This window comes from Acanthopagrus latus, chromosome 15, assembly GCF_904848185.1.
Source record: "Acanthopagrus latus isolate v.2019 chromosome 15, fAcaLat1.1, whole genome shotgun sequence".
NCBI classification, from domain to species: Eukaryota; Metazoa; Chordata; class Actinopteri; order Spariformes; family Sparidae; genus Acanthopagrus; species Acanthopagrus latus.
This window is the reverse complement of record NC_051053.1, coordinates 21,495,560-21,516,919: the sequence shown is the minus strand read 5'-3', so window position 1 is coordinate 21,516,919 and position 21,360 is coordinate 21,495,560. Positions and strand designations below refer to the sequence as shown.

At 41.6% G+C, this 21,360-nt stretch overlaps 1 protein-coding gene and 1 long non-coding RNA gene across 3 annotated transcripts; one reads left to right on the top strand and one right to left on the bottom strand.

Moving 5' to 3' along the window:
• The first annotated feature begins 63 nt into the window (after positions 1-63).
• On the top strand, positions 64-8,045 carry LOC119033150. The gene is made up of 3 exons (XR_005079183.1): positions 64-253; positions 832-1,006; positions 7,914-8,045. It is a non-coding gene; the product is annotated as an uncharacterized LOC119033150 (long non-coding RNA).
• On the bottom strand, positions 1,880-20,960 carry zranb1b (zinc finger, RAN-binding domain containing 1b). Of its 2 annotated transcripts, none has more exons than XM_037122824.1 (10): positions 20,542-20,960; positions 18,366-19,432; positions 13,402-13,589; positions 10,832-10,985; positions 9,837-9,908; positions 7,921-8,119; positions 6,652-6,772; positions 6,114-6,243; positions 3,999-4,228; positions 1,880-3,837 (listed from the first exon to the last, which is right to left on the bottom strand). In XM_037122824.1, exons 2-10 carry the CDS (start codon positions 19,336-19,338, stop codon positions 3,619-3,621), a joined length of 2,286 nt encoding a protein of 761 aa, XP_036978719.1. In that variant the 5' UTR covers positions 19,339-19,432; positions 20,542-20,960; the 3' UTR covers positions 1,880-3,618. The 2 variants fall into 2 exon arrangements, with proteins under 2 accessions (XP_036978719.1, XP_036978720.1); XM_037122825.1 differs by having other exon boundaries at positions 20,731-20,960.
• Between the last annotated feature and the right edge of the window lie 400 nt (positions 20,961-21,360).

Here is a 21,360-nt window from a genome sequence, read left to right as displayed (position 1 = left end):
CAATCTCAAACTTTTAAAAAATACAGTTCCCACAATGCTTGAGAACAGGAAGTGTATTCAATGATTTGTCATCTAAGCTACCTGAGACCCGACATTTGGCGACTCTGCATCCTTAAAAGTAGGCCGAATTAACTATTAGCAGTTCCTCTTTGGATTGTACTCGTAAATGTACGGACAGCTACCACTGGATTACTTTGATAAGGAAGACAACTTGAAAATGTGCAGATTCTGAGGCGAGTTCTGCAGCGGTGAGGTGAGTCCTTTGACTATGACTTCTAAAATGATTTATTGTCTAACGGTGGACATAATTTTGTCAAATAGGCATCATTAATAGTATGCCGGATTAGTTACCAGCAGTTTCTGTTAACAATGTGCCCATGAATGAACAGACAACTATCACTGGATGACTTTGATATGAGAGAAAAATTTGAAATGTGAAGATTCTCAGGTGGCTTCTGTAGTTGTACGGTGCGTGTTTTACCTTTGACCTCCACGCAGCCAAAACGTTATTTTTACTGGTCACCTGGACCCCGTTTTTTGTTTGTTTGTTTGTTTTAACGTTTTATAGGCTTAAATGTGTTTACATTTTAGCAAATATGCCTCATTAAAAGTATGTTGGATTAGTTTTCAGCAGTTTCTGTTTAATCTGTACTCATAGCTGTACGGACAACTATCACTGGATGACTTTGGTGAGAAAGAAAACTTAAAACGGTGCAGATTCTGAGGCGAGCTCTGCAGTTGTCAGGTGCATCACTGACCTGTTATTTGTAAGCTGACTTATTGACACTTATTCGCGATGCCGAATTAGTTATCAGTTGTTTATGTTTGCAGTGTGACCACGGATGTACGGATGAATATCACAGCATGATTTTGATTCAAAGACAACTTAAAAACATGAAGATTCTCAGGCAAGTTCGGCAGTAATAAGATGCGTCAATGAATTCCAAGCGGATACGAAGACCTTTGTATGCGATGCTCATCAGAGATAATGATATCCTTGGTAAAAGTAAGTCATAACATTATTTTATTTAAAGACAGAAATCTGCAGTTTTTAGTATTCTTTGTCTATAGCCAGCACTGATTAAATGAGACACACTTTTTCATCAATACTTGAAGGTAAAAGTCACCATTTTTAATGAAAACATCAGCTGTTTTTTGTTTTCCAGTAGCTTCCAGGCCATTTGACTATATTGTCTCAAAATTAGTGCAGATAATGTATTTAAAGTTTTAATTAAATGAAATATCTATATTTTTGTTGAAAATAGTATTTGTTTTTTCCAATCGCTTTCAATGTCATGTGACCTAGTGGTTCAAATCCAGTACTGAGTGGTATTACTAAATGGGTCAAATCAGAAAAATTGCCTGTTTTTATTAAAGGTCTGTCTCATTCAGCCAGTACAGGAAGACATTTTGGCATTGATTTTGAGCAATACCAGCATGAAGAAACATTGTTTTTGTGTAACTCAAACAAACCATAGGGTAATTTATTGACAGTCCCTCGTTGTACACCAGTAATGAGAGCAGTTAAGTATTGACAAATACATTTAGAGACACTTATAAATGGCTATATTAGTGCAGCCACAGACCATCTTTTAAATGTTAACTTTGTCAAACGTTTATTAATTTATGAGCTTCAGTTGATCTGCTTGTACTGAAGTGTCACAGATTATAATTCCACTAGAGGGCGCTGTGGAACATGTGATCAAAAAGAGTTTCAAACACTTCAACATGAATAATTGACTTCCTGTGAAAGTAACATATATAATTCATATTTAAAGACACATCTCGTGGCATGATGCTAAAGGGTTTCTACTCTGAAATGGTAAAACTGTAGCATTAATCAATACACGAAAAAACAGAATCTGACGACAGGAAGCGGTTTAGTTGGACATTCAAAAAGGTTTTCCTTTATTTTATTTTTTTTTCCTTATTTTGCCTGTTCTTTGCGTTACACTCTGTATAGTGAAGTCAGGCCTAAATCCACAAACCATCATAGTCACAACTGCAACTATTGCATAAATACAAAGCAACATACAGGTAATGCTGAAAAATGTGTATGACTTGAATGAAACACGAAAGAGGTTACAGTACGCAATGGCAAGGAAAAACAAAATGCAAACATTCACAGCAAAAAAAGTAACGACAACTCGTGTTTTGTTTTTTTTTCTTCTTTTTTCTGTCAGCTTTGGTTTTATATGTTGCAGTCTCTCACAACGACCTTAATTGAAAAAAAAAAACAACAAAAAAAACTTTAAAGATGGTTTCACACAATGACAACAAATAGGCGTATACAGAGGAAGTGAACGGACGTGTACCATGAGGGTGAACTCCACAACGAAGGCTATAAAAGGAAACAAGGGGACGAATAGGAAATGGGGAAACAACAATGAGACAAGTGTGACTTCTGGGTTTGATGTGGACATTGAATGCCTCGCACTCCCACACTCACCCGCCCAAATAAACAGAAAAAAAAGCACCAGATTTTAGGCATCCAGATGAGGTACTAAATCGCACACAACAACGCAAGTAAACTTTTCACTGACGGTCATGATTGGTTCTTTTCCTCACAGCAACAGTGTTTCTGTGCAACGTGTCTTCATCAAGATTGAAAGAATAATTAACAAAAAAAAAAAAAAAAAGGAGAAAAAATATACAGAAAGCTCTTATTATTAGCTCAAATATGTTTCCAAACAATAAATACGTAGAGTAAGTTCAGAGACGACACACACGCACGCACACACTCACACACAACTTATCATTTCAATCAGTCTGAAAAAAGGTAAACCAAAGATCCAACATGAATGTTTGTGTGCTAAACCTTAAATGAGTGTAGATTCAACTTGTAAAGGGAAGAAATCTCCCTTTCCAAGAGCTTCATATATGACCTCAATTCAAGCAATGATACTGTATTTCTATAGAAATGTTTTTTTTTTAATAAATGTGCAGTGCTTATTAATAAGGATTAAAGTCATTTATTATTACACAATCTCTGGTTGTCTAAAGATAACGATATTTATTGGCTTTGTCCCTGCCCATTCAAAAACAAAATGCTAAAGAAGCCAACTCTTATACAACTGGAAAAAACATAAAAAAAGATCAATTTGGAAGTGTGCTTCTGTCAGTGCCCACACTGAGCGGATATAAAGTGTTGATTTGAGTCAATGCTGGTATATTTCCGTATACTCTTTTTTTTTTTAAACAACCACATGCATTTACATCTATGGATAAAGATTCCTTTTTTCCTTTACATTTGAAACTCAAAAACAAATCGAAAGGTCGTTTGCATTCGTAAACCTTTTTATTCTCTCCCCGAATCTGTGCTGTGCAGCGGTGGAGTCAGTCTCAGGTCTGTCCGACTTAAGTGTTGGATGTGTGTTTTAAGTGTTTTGTCCGAGTGCCTGCATGTGCTAGAAGAGTAGCAGTGTCTCCTGTCAGAGGTGGAAGGTGGGTGGGGGGCTTGTGGTTCCCTCTCCTCTCCTGAAGGCTTTCACAGTTTGTCCGTGTCAGGAAAGGAAAACAAAACAAAACAAAACAAAAAAAAAAAACTGTAAGAGAGGAGTGGGGAGGAGTCCCGCCCCCCCGCAGACCGCCTCCCCCACCCCTCCCGCTTCATATTTGTCACTCGTCGTCGTCGTCTTCCTCCTCTTCGCCGTCAGATAAAGAGGCGCAGGGGCGGATCTGTCGGTAGCCGTCCAGCCACTTCTCCACCATCTGGGTGACGAGCGGGTGATTGCGGCGACGGGAGCTTTTCTGAAGAGCCACCAGGACTCCGCCCTCCGTCACACAGCAGTCCAACCACTCCCGCAGCAGCTTCTCTTGTTGTTCTTCATTACCCATCTGAAGGAGAAACAAACATGGCCATCAGAGGGAGCTGTGCCACTAGCCTGAACTCAGGATATCATCTAGTTGTGTCGATAGTGGAGTAAAAACCTCTCCGACATAATGCAACATCATTTGATAAAGACAAAGAAGAACTCAGCAGACACAATGGTCCTCACCTCCTGCGCTGACAGGAAGTGAATGTGAAGCAGCTTCCTCTCGCTGTCGACCAGCGGCAGGAACGTGACCGTTACGTCGTCGTCTGTGTTGAGGTTGGCGCCCGCGCCGCGATTGTCGAAGCCGTCATTCTCCATGGCCACCAGCGCTGAGAAGTGGCCCCGCGTGTAGCCCAGAGCGATGGGGCTCTTCCAGCAGAAACTCTGCTCCCATAAAAGGGGCAAGTACACACCTGGAGGATGAGGAGGGCGGCGTTTTAGTCACTTTATGAGATGAGATACATTCTGTCTCAGTGAAAATTTAAATTATCAGGCGTGACATCACTTTACTCTAAAACATTTTCAAACGCTCTCTCAATTTTCTGAATAATGGCCTAATTTCAATGTCTGTAAAAACCGTAAGTGTTTCCGAATAATTACGAATGAATCCATCTTGGTTCATCCCTTTCAAAGTGGCATGACTAATATCAGCTTAATTACTGTTGATTAACACTTCAAAGGAATTGTTTTTGCACCAGTTCTGGCCAGATGCATGGTTCCCTCCTTTGGTTCTTTTAAGTGTAATAAAATAAACTCTCACAGAGAATAAAAATCCACTTCAGCATTGCTGTCATACAATATAGTCCATTGCTCATTTTGACGACAGCATAATTAACCACTGCAGGTTTATTTGACGCATTTGTTGAAGGGAGAAAGATGTTAATGTTGTTACTGCACTTTGCCACCAAACTTCATACACTAGTTCTTTTACTTAATATGAGCAGTTTTGTTCTCACTTTATTTTTTTGTTTTTTTACACACACTGTTTTGATAATGAAGTAAATTGAGGGTAACTACTGAATGATGAACATTTTTGGGCAAAGCTAAGATGGAAAAAGCAACCGCCTTCTGATGTTTCAAGACGATTTGGAGGAAATCGCTTAAAGGAATGAAAGGAGGGTATTTTTTGGTTTCAGTAAACTGAAGAGAAGATGTAACTGAAGTTAAAACAGAATGACGGTGCATTCATGTGCTGCCGGAATCATCAGAAAACAGTTTTTCAACCGAGAAAATTCAAACGTGACGCAAAAATTGGGTTGATGTCATGTATTACACAGCTACTGTGTTGTTTCCTTTGCTCTTCCTTGTCATTCAAATACTGGAAACAGCTGTCAGCATGTTGTTTAAACATTCTGAACGATAAACTGCAAAACAACTTCTCTTTGGCAGCCATGCTGCTCCCACATTTTGACCATATGCACTTGGGAAGATCGATTTTCCAGAGTCGGGAAATGGGGTCGTGCGAGCAGCACGTGAACGCAGCATGACATGCAGGTCATACAAATAACAATGCAGAAAACAGTGCAGACTGTATTCATGTCTCATGTTCCATAAAACACAAAGCAGCTCTCGCACACCTCCTGAATACCTCTGTAACTGACACCAGCCTCTGTTTGGCTACTCTCCTCTCCCAGTAACCGCTGTGTTTTTACTGGGTTCACTTGGTCACCACTTGAAACTGAGTTCTCCACCCCTCTCTATAGGCGCCCATACGCACGCCTCCCTCTGTGTGTTTTACATTAGCTCCTGGCAACGGTAAATCACACGTCCATCAGGCCGGCTTTACCACAAGCAGTTGGCCATTACGGAGCACTTTCATCATCCTCTGTGCAGCATCACTCAGCAGGCAAACTGATCCAGGCTGTTTTTACTGCTGCCCATAAACGTAGCCCCCAACTCTCCACATTGTTTGACTCAGGTCCTGATGGTTTACATATGTCTAAGAAGTATCTGGGTGTGCGTATGTGGAACACTTTCCAGCATTACATACACTCATAGATGTGCCCTTACAGCAGGCGGGGGTGGTGTTGTTATGTTTCTTGTTATTTTGAGTCACACGGTGCTAAAATACCCCTTAAATGAAGGACACTCAACTGATACATGTCGTAAATAGCAATTACTGACACATCAGAGGGGCAGTTGTGTCAGCTATGTCAGCTATGCAGACACATGTAGGCTGGAGTTATTTCACAAGGGAAGTCTAGTCCTTCTACGCCCACTGGAATGGCGCTGCACTCACACAATTTATCATATTTGACCAAAACAACTGAAGTCCAAAGCTCGCAACCAAATGCTCACCTTGAAAACGGGTGTACCCGAGTGTTTCGCCACGGAAACTTTTGTAATACTTCACTCCGTAGACGATAATGGGCCTGCGAAGTATGTGTGCAAGAACAAAAATGTGGGTCTGCTCCAAGCTGGATCCTGGCTGTAAAAGAAAAACACAACATGCAGGGAGAGAGCAGTTAGAAAGACAGCGGTGACGGTCAAACTACAAAGCAGGGATCCTTGAATACTGTACATTCCCTCCAGTAAATTACCCCAGCATACTCAAAAGTGTTAAAACATGGAAAATAAAAACACAATTACAGCGCTCTCACACCCTGATATAATAACAACACTCCCACATACTTAGTCGATGAGGTCACGCGGAGCAGCGAGAAGTGCTGATGACAGACAGGATGCACTTTGAGAGGCATTACAGATTAAGTAAACTGCTGTAAGAGCATTAAAGCTGCTTGCATAATTCATACATCATCAGTGTGTCACGTTTTAAGCACATCAAACGTCCTGTCCGCCATAATAATGTGTGTTGTTGCTTTCATGTGGCATGTACCTGACTAGCCAGGGAGAGGATGAAAGCCCAGTCTTCCTGCCACTGCTCCTCCCGCAGGGAAAAGTGCAGGCCGAAGCTTTGGGAATACCACGACTCCCACTCCTTCCAGCGCGTGTAGAACCTGCAGATCACAAACAAACACACACACAAGCTGTTTTTGTTTTTGTCCGAGACATTATTTGACCTCTCTGTGCAGAAAGGCGTGTATCGGCTGTTCACCGCATGCCTCTGCATCTCTGTCTTGGTTGAAGTTAGATGGTAATTACACATCATATCTAAATAGTAATTGTCTCACTGAAAAAAACAACCAGCTCTTAGAAATAGAAATGAGTCACTCTGGGATGTTGTGTTCATGTAGAATCAGTCTTAGGTCTTCAAGTGTTTCCACACGCCCCACTTTACTCTTGACGGAGACTTTATGGATCTCCTCTGAAATGTGTGTCTTCTCCAACTGGTCTAAAGCCCTCTTCAAAGCCTCTCATTTCCACATCAAATCTCTGATCTGAGCTGGAAATCCAGACTTTGGACTCTGGGTATATATCCCAACCTCTAAACCGCATGTCCCAATTTCCATCACAGTCATGCAATGCTCAAGGAAAACAGAATGTAACTTGAGACTGCTGCATGTCAAGTTCCAGCTGTTTCCGTGTCCTTGACCAAGACACCAACTCAACTGGCTCATATTTTTGTGTAAAACGGTCGTCTAATTGCTTCATGTATAAACAATGGGGATGCACCATGATATCAGCACGTCACTGGTAGAGCTTCATACTGCTTACACTTTTATGATGAACATGCAACATAATCTGTTGACTAAGTACTTTTCTTATTTTGCCCAGAGAAAGACCATTTTGAAAAGCAGCGTATGCATCATGAAAATTTGCCTAAAGGAGAGACTCGATTGGCGTTGCCAGATGTACAATACTTATAGAATTTGTACAATAGTTTTGCCGTCTGTATGAAGTATGATCAGTAACGCTATAAGTACCATAATGTACAATAATTTCACTAATTTTTAGACGATCATATAAGTACTTAATGTCATTATTATCATATGAGTTTTAGTCGGCGCAAACATCTAGCTACAGTAACCTTCTTTATAAAAATGATGTGGGTACATTTGTAGGCGTTTCATAAATTGTGTCACTCAGTCTGCTTAACACAGTTTTTGCATTTGCCTTAGACTAGATGCAAATCATCATGCCATGCTGCTCACAGGTTGTCTTTGAAGGAACTATAACACACTGTAATGTTGTCTGCAGGCCTCACCAATGAGAACAGTCGTGCAGGCTGTCGTGGAGGGTCTTGCGGAGCACCGAGTCCTTGTCGTAGATGCCCCACGTCGCCTGCAGCACTGAGTCGAGGAGGCAGTCGCCGGCTGTGCGGTTCCAAAGGGCGTACAGTCGACTGTCCAATCTAGTCCCAAGTTCCAGAGACCAGTTGATGATTGGAGACTCCTCTTCGAGCTCTGAAGAAGAGCAAAACGTTTCAGTGTTAATAACTATTTGATCTCAAAGAGAACACATTGTGCTACATAATGCAACAGTACGGGCGGGTCTGGGTTGATAAAGAAGTAATAGTTGGCTTTTCTCTGAGTCGCATAACAGGTAATGGCATTTAAAAGGACTATATGTGCAGAATGTTAATGACTACTCACACCTGTCAGAATAGATTTGACAGAACAATGTCTGCAAAGCCCTGCATGTTCACCTCAAACCATGACAACCGTGAGAAGTCAAGATTACAGCAGGAAACCAGAGATTATATATAGTATCCAAACACCTCTTACTGTATTTGCTACTATTAACTTACATGCTAACCGTAATTATTATGGTACAAGTAACGTGTTGCAAAGTGCACGTGAAAGCATCAACTTTTAATATCACACGCAGCTTTGTGTTGTGTGGCTCAGCCTCTTTTAGCTGAATTGCTGTTTGCAGCTGAACAGACAGAACTCTGTCTGATCTCATCTTCTGTGTTTTTGCCGCCAGAACTGGCCAATCACAGCCCAGTGTGAAACAAAAAAGCATGTTGTTTATAAAATTCAAGTGGAAGTCTGTGATGGCTGAAGCTTTGAAGTCGACAACCGGCTGCAGAGTTGAACTGAGTGTACGTGGTCAGTTGGATCAGATTTCTCTCTGGTGCTTCTAACATATTTTCATGTCAGTGCTGGAATATTTAAGTATTTTTACATTAATATATTACTAGAAGCCTGTTTAATGATGTGGCACAACAACATGAATGGGAATTTTGTCGGGTTGGAACATTTGAACTGGTGATTCAATCAAACAAATGGCTCTGTATTGGAGAGAGCACAGTATTTTCTCACTGTGACCTTGATCATGAAACTGGTTTATTTAGTAGCTGGAGCTTTAAAATGTATAAAGACAACAGAAGAAGATCAAAATGGTTTTCTTCATCTTAAAACACTGAATTATTCTGAATGTAATTGCTCAAAGCTTCTAGCAGTAATCTTTCCTTTCATTATGCTACATCGCTACTGTGATGCCTTCCCTGCCCTGGGTTACTGTCTTACAAAGAAAGTTGGTGACAGGTTTACAAGGTCAGGTAATCAGGTTTTAAGCAGCGTTAACTGACCTTGTCTTAATCCCTTAACCCAGGAGAGGAGACAAGGTTTTCAATTCAATTGAATGTTTCATGTTTCTTATGTACAAGCCAACACAACCAGAAAGGACATTAAAGGTGAAACAAGGGTTTCTGCCTTTCTCAACATGACACATTGGGCTGATTAAACAAGACACACAAAGACACAGTTCACCAAAGAAAGTAAGTGTTTCCAGAAGAGAGATGCCTTTTTAAACTTGTGTTTATATGTGTGTGTGGGCTGAGAGGAAGTACAATCATTCACTGGGGATCAGAGAAATCCCTAAAACTCAATTAGGCTGATTAGGCCAGACGCAACTAGTACACACGACAAGATAGATTGCCAGGCAGAGTGACAGACAAGCAGGCAGGCAAAACACTGCATTGGCAAGAGGGAATATACAAGTAATATAACACCGCCAGCAGTCGGCAGCTCTCCCGGTAGAGTATACAGTTTGTGAGGGGGCTCTTTCTTTTTGCCAAACCACCAGACCATCTTTTTCGGCTTGGATCTGGCTTCTCTCTCTCAAATCAGTTGCATTTCTGTGCAAGTCACGAAGTTGACGGAGTAAATGTTTCACCTTTTTGTACGTCTCGGTCTAGCACCTCGTCGAACAGTTTTTCTTGAACTGCGGGGGGCAAGTCCTCGATGTCTGGAACATAAAAACAAGAAAAGCACTGGGTGACAGAAAATCAAAGAAGAGTGTTACCAGAGGAGAGAATGAAGTGCAGGGAAAATGAACTATTAATTTTATTTATACTCTATTTGATGAATGCATTAATCTTGACCTCATCTAAAACACTTAACTGAAAGGCTAACTAGAAAATATCTCAGTCGTGGCTCATTTCAACTCAAGCCATCATGTTTTGTTCTTTCCACAATAGCCACGGGCTTTCACTGCATGCTTGGGGCTCTTGTCAACACAGTAGCGTATTCTTTAACTAAAATAAATGAATGCATTGACTTTGTGGAACTGAACAGAACAGCTTTCTATAGTGGCCACAAGCCAAGGTCCACATTGTCCTGAAAACACTGCGTAACAAAAATCCTTAGCTTAGCTACCAGCAACAGACCGAACCATAATAGCTGTTCCACACAATGAATTTTGACATTTAGCATTGAATGCGTGCAATTTTACAGACAGACACTGGCAAAAAATGCTAAGTATAGCTTTGTTTTGAATGAGAAACATCGATCATTGGAAGGCTGGTACACCCAGTATCCATGAACAATGCTCAAACAGTGAGCCAGAGGTAGCCTCCGTCTTCTGGCAGTAGGAGACAGACAACCGTAGCATTATGTCCCCCTCAGCATCACAACAACAAGCAATTTCATATGCCACAAGTAAACAAAACAAGCATTCTATCACACTCTTGGCAAGCCAGGGGGGACAGCTAGACTGGGCTTCTTCAGCTACAGTTCCCCTTATAGAAAACACATACAGTACGCTTTGACAGCCGCTGGAATCCATGATATGTTTTTCAATAATTCGAGAGTGCACGGTTGTTTTTAAAGCCAACTCCCTAAACCAAAAACCCTATGTTTTTGCTCAAATTTGTTTCTTTGTGTGCTGACCTGCTGGCAGGGTGAAGGTCACCAAGTCAGTGAGGAAATAGCAGGTGAAGTCGCCTTTGCGCTGGTGAAGAGAAGCCGCTACTTCCCGACGGATCTGCTCCGTCAGCTCAGGACACACCATGGCTGGGATACACTTGGCTGCCTGCTGGGACACCTGCAGAGAGAAGAGGATAAAGGAAAGGAAGGATAATCTAAGTATATAAAGAGTTTATGAGACTGAGGCTGAGAATTGAACAGGGCTTATTAACAATTACAGAAGGTTGTATTTTAAACATAACAACAAACAGAATAAAATAAAAAATAACTAAGAACAGCTCTCAAGTTAGATTAACTGCATGCTTTGACCATTTATATCAAATCCTACACTACAGCTTCAGCTGTGTGGAGAGAGTGACACAGAGTCTGAAACATTATGTAATAAGGCAGTATTAGAATAGGGAAAGGTTGGACAAATCATGTTTAAAACATAAAGAAAAAGTTGTTAACACCAGAGGTCAGGGAACTGTTCATGATGTTCCACGAAAAGGTTTTAACACAACAAATCTGATTAAATATTTATCTTGATTGTCCTAACCACAGGTGTGCATAAACTACAGGTTAGGAACTTCTTTTTTAAAACCTAACATGTAAAATTATCAGCCATCTTATCAACCATAAGAAGCAGGTAAATTCCATATTATACATCCTGACTGCTGGACATGATTTTTGCACATATACAGAGCAACATGACTCATAGTTGAACACCTCGATACTTACAAAAGCTGTTCCTTTACATTTTTGACTCTATGAACTATGACTCTATTTTACTTTACTTAATCTAATATAAGTTGCTTCCAAGAGGAGGAAAAGAAATGTCTCTTTTTGTCTGTTTGATGTTCAAGTGCTTGTCATCTTTGAAGTGCTTTTGGGGCATGATCCAGCGGTTACTCACTGACCCCCTCTGAAAAGAAAGTGGGACAGTGCCAGAGTGTGGGAGCAGAGGTGTGTGTACAGATAATCTGGGATCACAGTGCTGACGGCAAGCGAGCTGCAATCAACCTCAGCAGATGCACACTGTAGACACACGCGCACACACACTGGACAAACCAGGGACACACAACACGGGATATAGAAATTTAAAAAAAAACAAAAACAAAACATGAAATGATTTCTAATACAGGAACAGCCACAATGTTGGAGACCAGAACGTGAAATTATTATATTCCCTGTGCACCGCGTGTGGCTTAATTCCATTTTCTTTCCTTTCTATAAAACATTTGCACTCGTGATTCCTCCTTGCTGATCTCACTGGATGTTGAGATTAACAAGAAAAAAGCACAGTGGCAGTGGTGCACAGTGGGTATACTCTGCGTGCTCTGGTTTCCCTCACCACCACAACATGCATATTAGGTTAATTCTCCGGTCAGTGCCCTTGAACAAGGCACTGGCTTAGATCTGGGATTGGTCCCCGGGTGCTGTATGTTGGCTGCACACTGCTCCTCAAGGATGGGTTAAATGCAGAGAACCAGCTTCACCATGTTGTACATCGTATGATTGTATGTGATAGATTCTTCTTTAAAAAAAGCAACAATCTTTTAAAAAGATGCAACAAAAAGCAGCAAATATTATCATAATTTAAGGATTCATTTCTGATTTTAATAACAGTCTTTTTGGTCTTCTCAAATGTGGATGTACTCGTATTCTTAAAAAATGAACTACTAAAACTTGGGAGATCAGTTCAGCCAGGTTTACTTTTTCTAGACAGAAGAAACATTTTGTCTGTTTACATTAACATCCTCGTATAAAACTCCTAACTCATGTCTATTACATACATGTACATGTAATCACATTTTTTCATGGTGTAAAGAATTTACATCTCATTCATCTAAAATGCATGTTTGAAGTTTTTATATAACAACAACAGGTGTTATGGGGCCACAAACTAAAGAAAATGACAGCTTTAGTTTAGCCAAAACTAGCAGTTAGTCTGACCGGTGGGTAGATGTTGATGTTGGGTAGGCTTTATCAAGGCTGAAACACAGCACATAAAATAAGCTGAGTAGAAATGTCCCAGAGGTTGGACACAATTTATATACAGCACATCTTTAAACCATACAGTTATAGCTGAAAATTACAAAAGAAAGAAACAAGTTTTCCAACTTCACATACCTCTGCAATGTTAATCAACCACTAACTGTTGTTATTAGTGCGACCTCACAGTGCTTCAGTTTATAGGCATTTGTTTGTTCCTACAACATGAATGGGTCATCCTCCCTTCAAAGTTCTCTGCAAGGTTACCTTCATCTAAATTATGTCCTCTAGTAAAGCTTGTAAATTGCACAAGTACTCGATCTTTTGAACTTAAACGTTTTCACAAATCAGGCTGAGTGGGAGCATGAGAAACACATTTCAGTGGTGCATCATGGCTAGTGACTGAAAATGTACACCTCGATGATGATCTATGATTACCAAACATGTAAAGTTAAGTGTTTAAAGTGGTCACATCTAGTGTGTGTGGTCGCAGTGTAAACAGAATTTAAAGAAGAAATCTCATCATGAGAGAGTAACAACTGTTGGTTGTCTGTACTGACCTCTGTTAGTAACACAGCCAGCATGTCCTGTCTCTGGAAGCGGATGGCGAGGTGAACCAGCGTGAAACCGTCATCAAATGCTGAGGGCCGATTTAATAGACGCACCTCGTCTGACGTGAGCTGTCGTGCAATGTCACCTCCTGATGACTTGTAGGCCTCCACTGCTGCCAGGTCGCCTTCCACAACACCTTTCAAGCAGAGAGGGAGAAGGAAAAATGTCAAAAAACGAATAGTTTTAAAGTGAAGACTATTTTGATATTTTAACATAGACATTCACCACAGTAAGAAGTACATGTTGCACAAAAAAGACCATTTTGTATGATCATCGAAAGTTAACACAAGGTCTCGTTTGTTAATGTATATCACTTTTTACGGAGACCTTCAAAAACTCAATTATCTGCACTAAGATTACAATTGATCAAAACATTATCCAAATTGCAGCAGCTGCAATTTTAAGTTAAAGGTCAAATGCGTGACAAAACAGCATTATAACCAAGTACTGTAGCACTGCAGAGATGCTTCAGCCTGAAAAATCTGGTTGTCCGGATGTAAGAAAACATATTTGTTTTGTACAGACCACAACACATGTCACAGTGTCACGACTTTAACGTGTTGTGTGTTTTCAGAGGAAGAAGATCATATGATGATCATTCCTCTAATCATGAATCATGTTGCAAACTGAATATTTAAAAAATAACTGCTATAATTTGTTACCATATTGTGCAGCTCTTTCATAAATCAAAGGATCAGTGGAAATACGTTTGCTTCATGCTGCTTAAAAGACAAATCCAGACAGAAACTAGCTGTTGATCACTGTTAAAAATCACACCATGCATGTCATGTGCAACACGGATACAAAATCTATCTTCAGAACAACCTTGTGCAGAGGACATTCTGTGCTCAACCAAGAACTATAAAATATTAGAGATCAGAATGTGCTTTATCTCTGTCACAGCTGTAACAGCTTCGAGACTTCGCTGACTTTGAAGTCAAGGGGAAAAGACAATAGGGGGCCACATTGTAATCTGTCAGTGATTTTTTTCCCCTCACTCTCATCTCCAGTCTTAGATCTTAGCATGGGGGTTGAAGGATGTGTTTGATTAGATAGATGTGCAGGTGTTTGTTTTCTTTACTTTTTTTGACACAGTGTACAAATATAACTGACAGGAGTGATTTATGTCAACAATCGGTCAAACTATACAGAGAGAAAACACACTAAAGTCTACAATCATTTGCTCTGGTGTTATAATACTTCTCCATATGCCGACTACACTATTGTTCAGCTGTGAATGTTTTGTCCACGATGAACTCAAATACATCTGATGCTTCGACCTAGAACCATTTTTTGGCTTCTCTGCGCTTTAATGTAGGCAGGAGTGATAAAAGGGTGGGATGGTGTGCATGTAGTGTTGTGTCGTGTACAATAGTGAACAATCCTGAGAGGCTAGAGGATCGGATTTTTTTCTCCAAATCCACACGCACCGATAAAAGTCGGCTTAGACAGAAATGTGAATGGTTGTATGATCAACCCAACACAAACAAAGTTGCCCCAGTTACTATGAACAAACCAGCAACACAGTAACATGACTTATTTGCTGTCTAAGGAGGATAAACTGTTTAGACGGATGTGTTATTTTGACAGAGTACAATAAAATCAATCCACAAAGTTGGAATTCATTTCAGTGCTACACAGCTGTACAAAATTTCTCTTTCCATTTCTGGCATACACAGTAAATGGCCATGTAGTATTCTCTCGTACATTTGACAGCATTAACCACTGTTGAGCTTTTGTTCTCACGTCAAAGGACCACACACAATGCTCAGCTGCATAATCTGTGTGTGAGTGAGAGCGAGAGAGACATGGAGTGGGAGGAAGGACTCGGCTGTGCCATGTGGAGCTGGCTAACACTGTGAGAGATGAGGAGAGAAACTGCACAATAGCAGCGCAGTGTGATAGAGAGGGATCACAGCCACTTTCCACAAAACACTCCATTAGTGTGGGTGTGCCTGTAGCCCTGCAGTCAGTACTGTACCCACAGATCCTTTAGAGAGCACAAAAGGCGCAAAAAAACGCAAAGAGGCGTTAACTTAAAGACAGACTGATGAGACAGAATGGATTAGGGTAATTGATGCTGGTCTTTTTCCTCCACAAAGTCTGTTCTTCTCAGTAATGTAATGTCAGCTCTATCACACCAAAAAAAGAGCAGCCATCAGACAAGTAATGGTACTTTAATCTCAATAGCTTACTTTAATAAGTCTGTTTGTGATTAGTATGATTACCTGCTAAACTTCTCATGTTTGTGTGTTCTTATTCTTATATTTAAGAGGTGGGAACAAGCAAATGTTTGACATTTTTGCTGGAAAAAGGACTGAAACATCAATCATCAAAATAATGAGCAATTAATTTTCATTCAAACAGTCGATTAATATTTGCAGCTCTCGAGAATAAGGGTGACAGATTTTGGCATGTGCAATTTTTTTTTTTTGCTTCTCCTTTTGCATATTCTGACAGGAGTAACACTGAACATGTCTACCAGTGTGAATTTAAAGTGGCCAACAGAAAAAAGGTAAACCACATGCCACAAACCACTACTTATCTTTCACCCCTTTGATTGGTTGGCTTCGTTGGTCGCGATCTCTATGCTTGACTGAAACTGTTAATCTACACAGTACCGCCGATAATGTTTGTTTTGATGCGGTTTTTGAGCTGTTGTTTCACTGGTAAACACATCGACTTCTTTGGCCACTCCACCAGTCAAAATTGCAGAAAAACAGAAGAACGCCATCAACAAAGCTGACCAATCAAAGGTGGAGTAGGGTGGGTCTTGTGAGAACTCGGGTGGGATCCATAACAACCCTGACTTGATAGACAGCTTCATGCTCTTGTCAACCAAATGATCTTCGGTGATGAATGATCTTATGAAATAAGACTAGCGTTTCACATCACATACTTTTGACAAGTTATGGCAAGTTTCTTTGTATTATGAGGTCAGCACACTTACACTTCTTATTAAGACACCTAAATAGACTGATCCATCTATAATCCATTAACAGGTCTCATCCTGCACCTGTATAACCACACATTTCAGCAGAGTCACCTGAGTTAAGGGACTTGGTCAAGGGTGATACACACTGGAGGGGGGCGAAGGTCATTACTGTTGCCCAAGATGTATTTTTTTTACTCATGTTTGCGTAGGTCATGCTATCTTTAGTGCGGCAGGTCCCCTTTGGAAACTAGAGCATCTGTAAGAACTTTGAGGGCACTGTTGACACTCACCGATATCCATATGTCAATAGCAGGGAACCTTCCCTAGCAACACAGGACAGACTCACTTGCCTCTAAACACAACTGGGTTATGAACTAAACTGAACTCCCTCCATGTCCTGTGAGACTGCAGCTAGGTCACATCTCATTCATTCCTTTGTTATTCCCTTATCAATTAATACTACTAGGTAGTTTGCTGTATAGAGAGCGTTGAAACTGGGTATCAAATACTTAAGAATCATAATGATCCTGTGTTACAGCGCACAGATGTCGCATTAGTGTCACTTGCAAGTCTGCATCGCAGAAGCAAATGTGTGGATTTATTGTCAAAATGTAGTGTGTAAACTGGGGCAGTGCAGTTAATCAAAATATTATCTGAAACACTTTATGACAATGTGAGTTATCCACACAAATCTTGTTCTCCAGATATAAGAAGATGTGTTTGTTTGGTACAGACCCCAACAAATGTTACATCATCCAGATTTGAATGTGTTTTTTCCAGAGAAAATGGAAATTGAGATGCAAATCTGATCATTCCCACTAATCTTGAATCAAATGGCAAGCATAGGATGTCAACATGGTCACAATATTACCTTTTTTGCAATATTTAACAGCCCTAGTGCAAACTATATACAATATGCATTTATCCACTTGCACTCTGGGAAACTGTAATAAGAATTTTTCCCAACAGTGAAATATTAATCAATTAACTGAGGGAATAATAGGGGGATGCCACTCCTACAGACCTAAAAATCACATCTAATAAATCTTGTGGATAATAGGGAGTGATTTCAGACACAGCTTGGATTTCATTTCCTCTAGCAGACAATGTAGAAAGGGACATTTCCTATCAGATAAGGAAAGCGAACACTTGAATATGCTAGAAGAAATCACATCCATTCACATCAGAATGTCTGACCAGACGAGACTGTATCCCAAGGGGACAAGCCACAAAGACATGAGGGAATTCACCATGTCACATGCAGTGAGAGACCCGGTGAAGGACCAGAAGCAAACTAACCATGGTGATGATTTTTTTGACATTCAGACCCAATGATTCCTTAGCTTTGAGGAATGTAGCAGCATGAAAAATAATATGACTATTAATCACTACACAGGCTTCACTGGGATATCAAATACAAGTGTTGCTGTCAAATGTGTGCTGTCAGTGTAGCACAGAGGAATTGTCAGTCACAGAGACGGATAGGGAAAAACGACTGGAGGTTGCGTGGGTGCGCAGAAGGAACTCTATGTAGTTATGGCGGAGGAAGGAGAAAGAGTAAGATAGTGGTGTGTGAGAGACGGGAAAAAAGCAATGACTAGTTGTTCTTAAAACTTTCATTCTCCCTCCCACTCCACATTCACCAGTCTACAGTGTGGGTGGCCGGACACTCACTCTTTGTGTAGAGAAGTTTTACACTCGCTGAATGCAAGGGGGTTCTGAGAATATACAGTACATCAGCATCAGTAGGAGGGAAACAAAATTTATCTGGACTTGGCTATATGAACAGGATTGTAACTATTCCCCCTGCAGATTGTAAAACCATAATGTAGTAATCGTTCACACAAATTGAGGGAAATCCTATCCCTCTGTTGGCCTGCCTTACATTATTCTGTTGACTCATTAATCACCTAATAACAAAAGACAAGGGAAACAAGTTGAATATATTTCAATAAGGTCTTAAATAATGAAACTTACCGACACAGGCATTGAGGAACAGCCAATCAGTCCGCCTCATCCTGTTCTTTATCTGCTTCAGTTTTTTGAAATCCACCTCCAGCTCCTCTTTGCTCCCAATCCCAGCCCCTGATGCCAGTTCAATCCTCTGAAAGTCCATGTTCACCTCCGACTCCCGTTTTGAGGATGGAGGTGACCTCCTCTGGCTGCTGCTACAACCCACCAGCCCCCCTACCACACTCCCAAGTCCTTGTCCGACCACATGCCCGACAACACCCCTCCTGTTGTCCCTGTCCTGTTCATTAAGTTTTGAGGAGGGCTGTTGGCTCTCGGGCTCTGATGCCAGTTCGATGGGCTCAGCTAGCAGACTATTTGGCCTGGGGTGGTCGCAAACTACACACTTGAGTGCCTTGGCCCAGTTCTCATAAGTGCAGGCAGTGCAGGTCCAGTGAAGTGCATGAGTGTTGAGCCTGTTACGGTCATTATATTCCTCACAGGGATCTGTAGTGGTGGCTGGGGGAGCAGGGCGGCACCCAGAGCCTGAGGTCTGGGGTGATTCTGTGGGGCTGCGTGGCTGCTGGGTATGATGTCCTTGATGGGTTGCATGTTGCACATGCTGTTGTTGTTGAGCCTGTTGCCTCTGGCACAGGCACTGGGTGCAACGGATGGCCCGAGGCCAGTTCAAGTAGGTGCACATTTGACATGACCACTTGCTACTAGTCTCAGGTACATCGGCAATGCGGACACGCGGTCGGGCACTGGAGTCTGGGCAAATAAGTAAGCTGGAACCCCCCTGGGATGGGCTGTTGCTGAGGCCTGCAGGGTCCCATTGGTGCAGACTGGCATCTAGAGCAGGGCTGCTCTTGAAGGGCTCCTCAGTAATGATGGCACCCCCGCTGGGCCTCTGAGCGCGGCACATGGTGCACTTGATGGCTGACGGCCAGTTCTCGTATGTGCAGTATTCACAGGCCCACTTGGCAACCAGCTCGGTCATCGTCGCACCGCCGCTGAGGGAGGTTTCCTGCCGTTCAGAGGGCTTCTCAGCTCGGCAGATCCACTCTTGAGGAGATCACACAGCAAGCAGTGCACTAGGGGACAAATAGACAGGGCATATTGAACTTTACTACACCAAATAATGGAAAAATGTCTAAAAGGTAAAATTATTAACAATACATTTGAAAGGAGTGTTTCTCCATTTAAACGGGCAAATTCTACGTAAAGTTTTTCAGAGGTAAATATCTAAATAAAAAAGGTAAAGCATGTTTTATTACTGTTACCTGTACCAGTCAGCCTTTAGTTCATTTACTGTTTAAAAATCTACACTGTCTCCTCTTGCTGTTACACAAAGTGTAGCAAAAAAAAAAAAAAAAAATCAAAAGAGCGCAACGTTTTGAGACTGGCACACAAAATTACCGGTGGAGTCCAACACTGAACCCTCCTATTAAAACCTGACACTGGCTTTAACCACATACAGTAGGTTACATACACCGGGCAAATGTGCCCTACAAACGAGAAGGGTAACAAGAGACAAGGACATATGAAACCAGACACCCAGCAGGGAGGCGCGTGACTGGTTAAGACACTTACTGATGCACTGAAATTGAATTCACCCCAAAAGCCAACACATGGGACTGAAGGGTCCAAACTACATCGGGACTTTCTCTGTCTTTTTTTTTTTTTTTTTTTGAGGCACAAGGTAGGAAGATAAAGTTAATGTTATCTGGCCGGGGCAGCTCGGAAAGGAGTTGGCTGTAACTGTGTTTACACCACGCCTCCAAGTTTACCAACACACCGTGAGATACCATCCACCAGAGCAAAGCTAACAAGAACCGTACCTTGTTCAAATGGTAGTCAACCTGGTCACTTGCGACCCAGCAATCTGTCAAGTGCACAACGTTAATTTGAATGAAATAAACAAGCCCGAGTTTTACTTAAATGAGCAGTGCGTTTAGTGCTACAACTAGTTATCTGACAGAACTAGTCAGCCACCGACGCTAACTACATCTCTCGGAGCTAGCTAGCTGTTTATGTTAACATGACAACTAACGTTCGGCTACGTTCGTTCGGTCTCCAGCCAGGAATTACTGCCAAGCTAGCTGGTTGCTCGCTAACGTTACGGGATTATGTTTTGCCCCTCTCTGCCAAAAGAGGCCCTTATTAACTCCACAAGAAGGTCGACTAACGTTGAAACCCTTACCTTTGCTTCGCTGTGTTTACACTCCTTCGGTTTCCCACTACAGCCAAAACAAATGGAGCCCCCCCTCCGCTCCCCTCTGCTCCAAAGACCAGAGAAACCCACTCCAATCCGAACTCAGGCTCCTCTCACTAACCGCATATTTACTTCTTTGGTGCGCCGTTTAGTTGGCAGTTGAAGGTCCATACATACCGCGGAGAAAGAACCCCCCCTAGTCCCGTCCCCCTCGGCCGTCTGCTCGGACGCTTTAAATCATTTTTATCCTCTTCCCGATTTCCAAACACCAAGCTGACGGGCTTTAATGGCGGCACAGGGGAAGGGAAGCAACCGAGGCAGGGCTAAAAAATACACTACGAGGGAGAGCAGAGAGCTCTGGGCCGTGTTACAGTCAGAGGAAGGATCAGGATTTACCACCTGAATCTGCCAACCGCGCTGATTGGCTGATTTTTGTGTATCCCTTGACACTGGCCAATCAGATTCTACGTCTCTCGTTCCAACTGTTAAAAGGCTCCATGCAAGCAAAGCAGGCTCGAATAACACAGTTATAACACCGGCAATTCCGTTTAGACATTATTTTCTCTCAGTCGATGGGCTTAGTTTATTACAGTTTAAAAAAAAAAAGGGTTTGTTTTTAATTCGTGCATCGTAAATTGTTGCATCTCCGGCAAGCAACCACGTGGTGTCCCCTCGAAAGGATGAGAGGATGATGTCATCGTAAAAAATACTGCAGCAGGCTGTCTGCAGCAATGCATGACAGCTTGAGCAACAGTTCCCAGCGCCAGATCACTGACAGGCATACGCACAGGCCAAGGGAGAAAATTA

Coding starts and splice junctions, on each gene's coding strand:
- zranb1b (XM_037122824.1), bottom strand. CDS start 19,338: ATGACCGAGCTGGTTGCCAAGTGGGCCTGTGAATACTGCACATACGAG. Junction 6,244..6,651: donor TCCTCTCCCTGGCTAGTCAG/GTACATGCCACA, acceptor TTTCTTTTACAG/CCAGGATCCAGCTTGGAGCA. Junction 3,838..3,998: donor ACTTCCTGTCAGCGCAGGAG/GTGAGGACCATT, acceptor TTTCTCCTTCAG/ATGGGTAATGAAGAACAACA.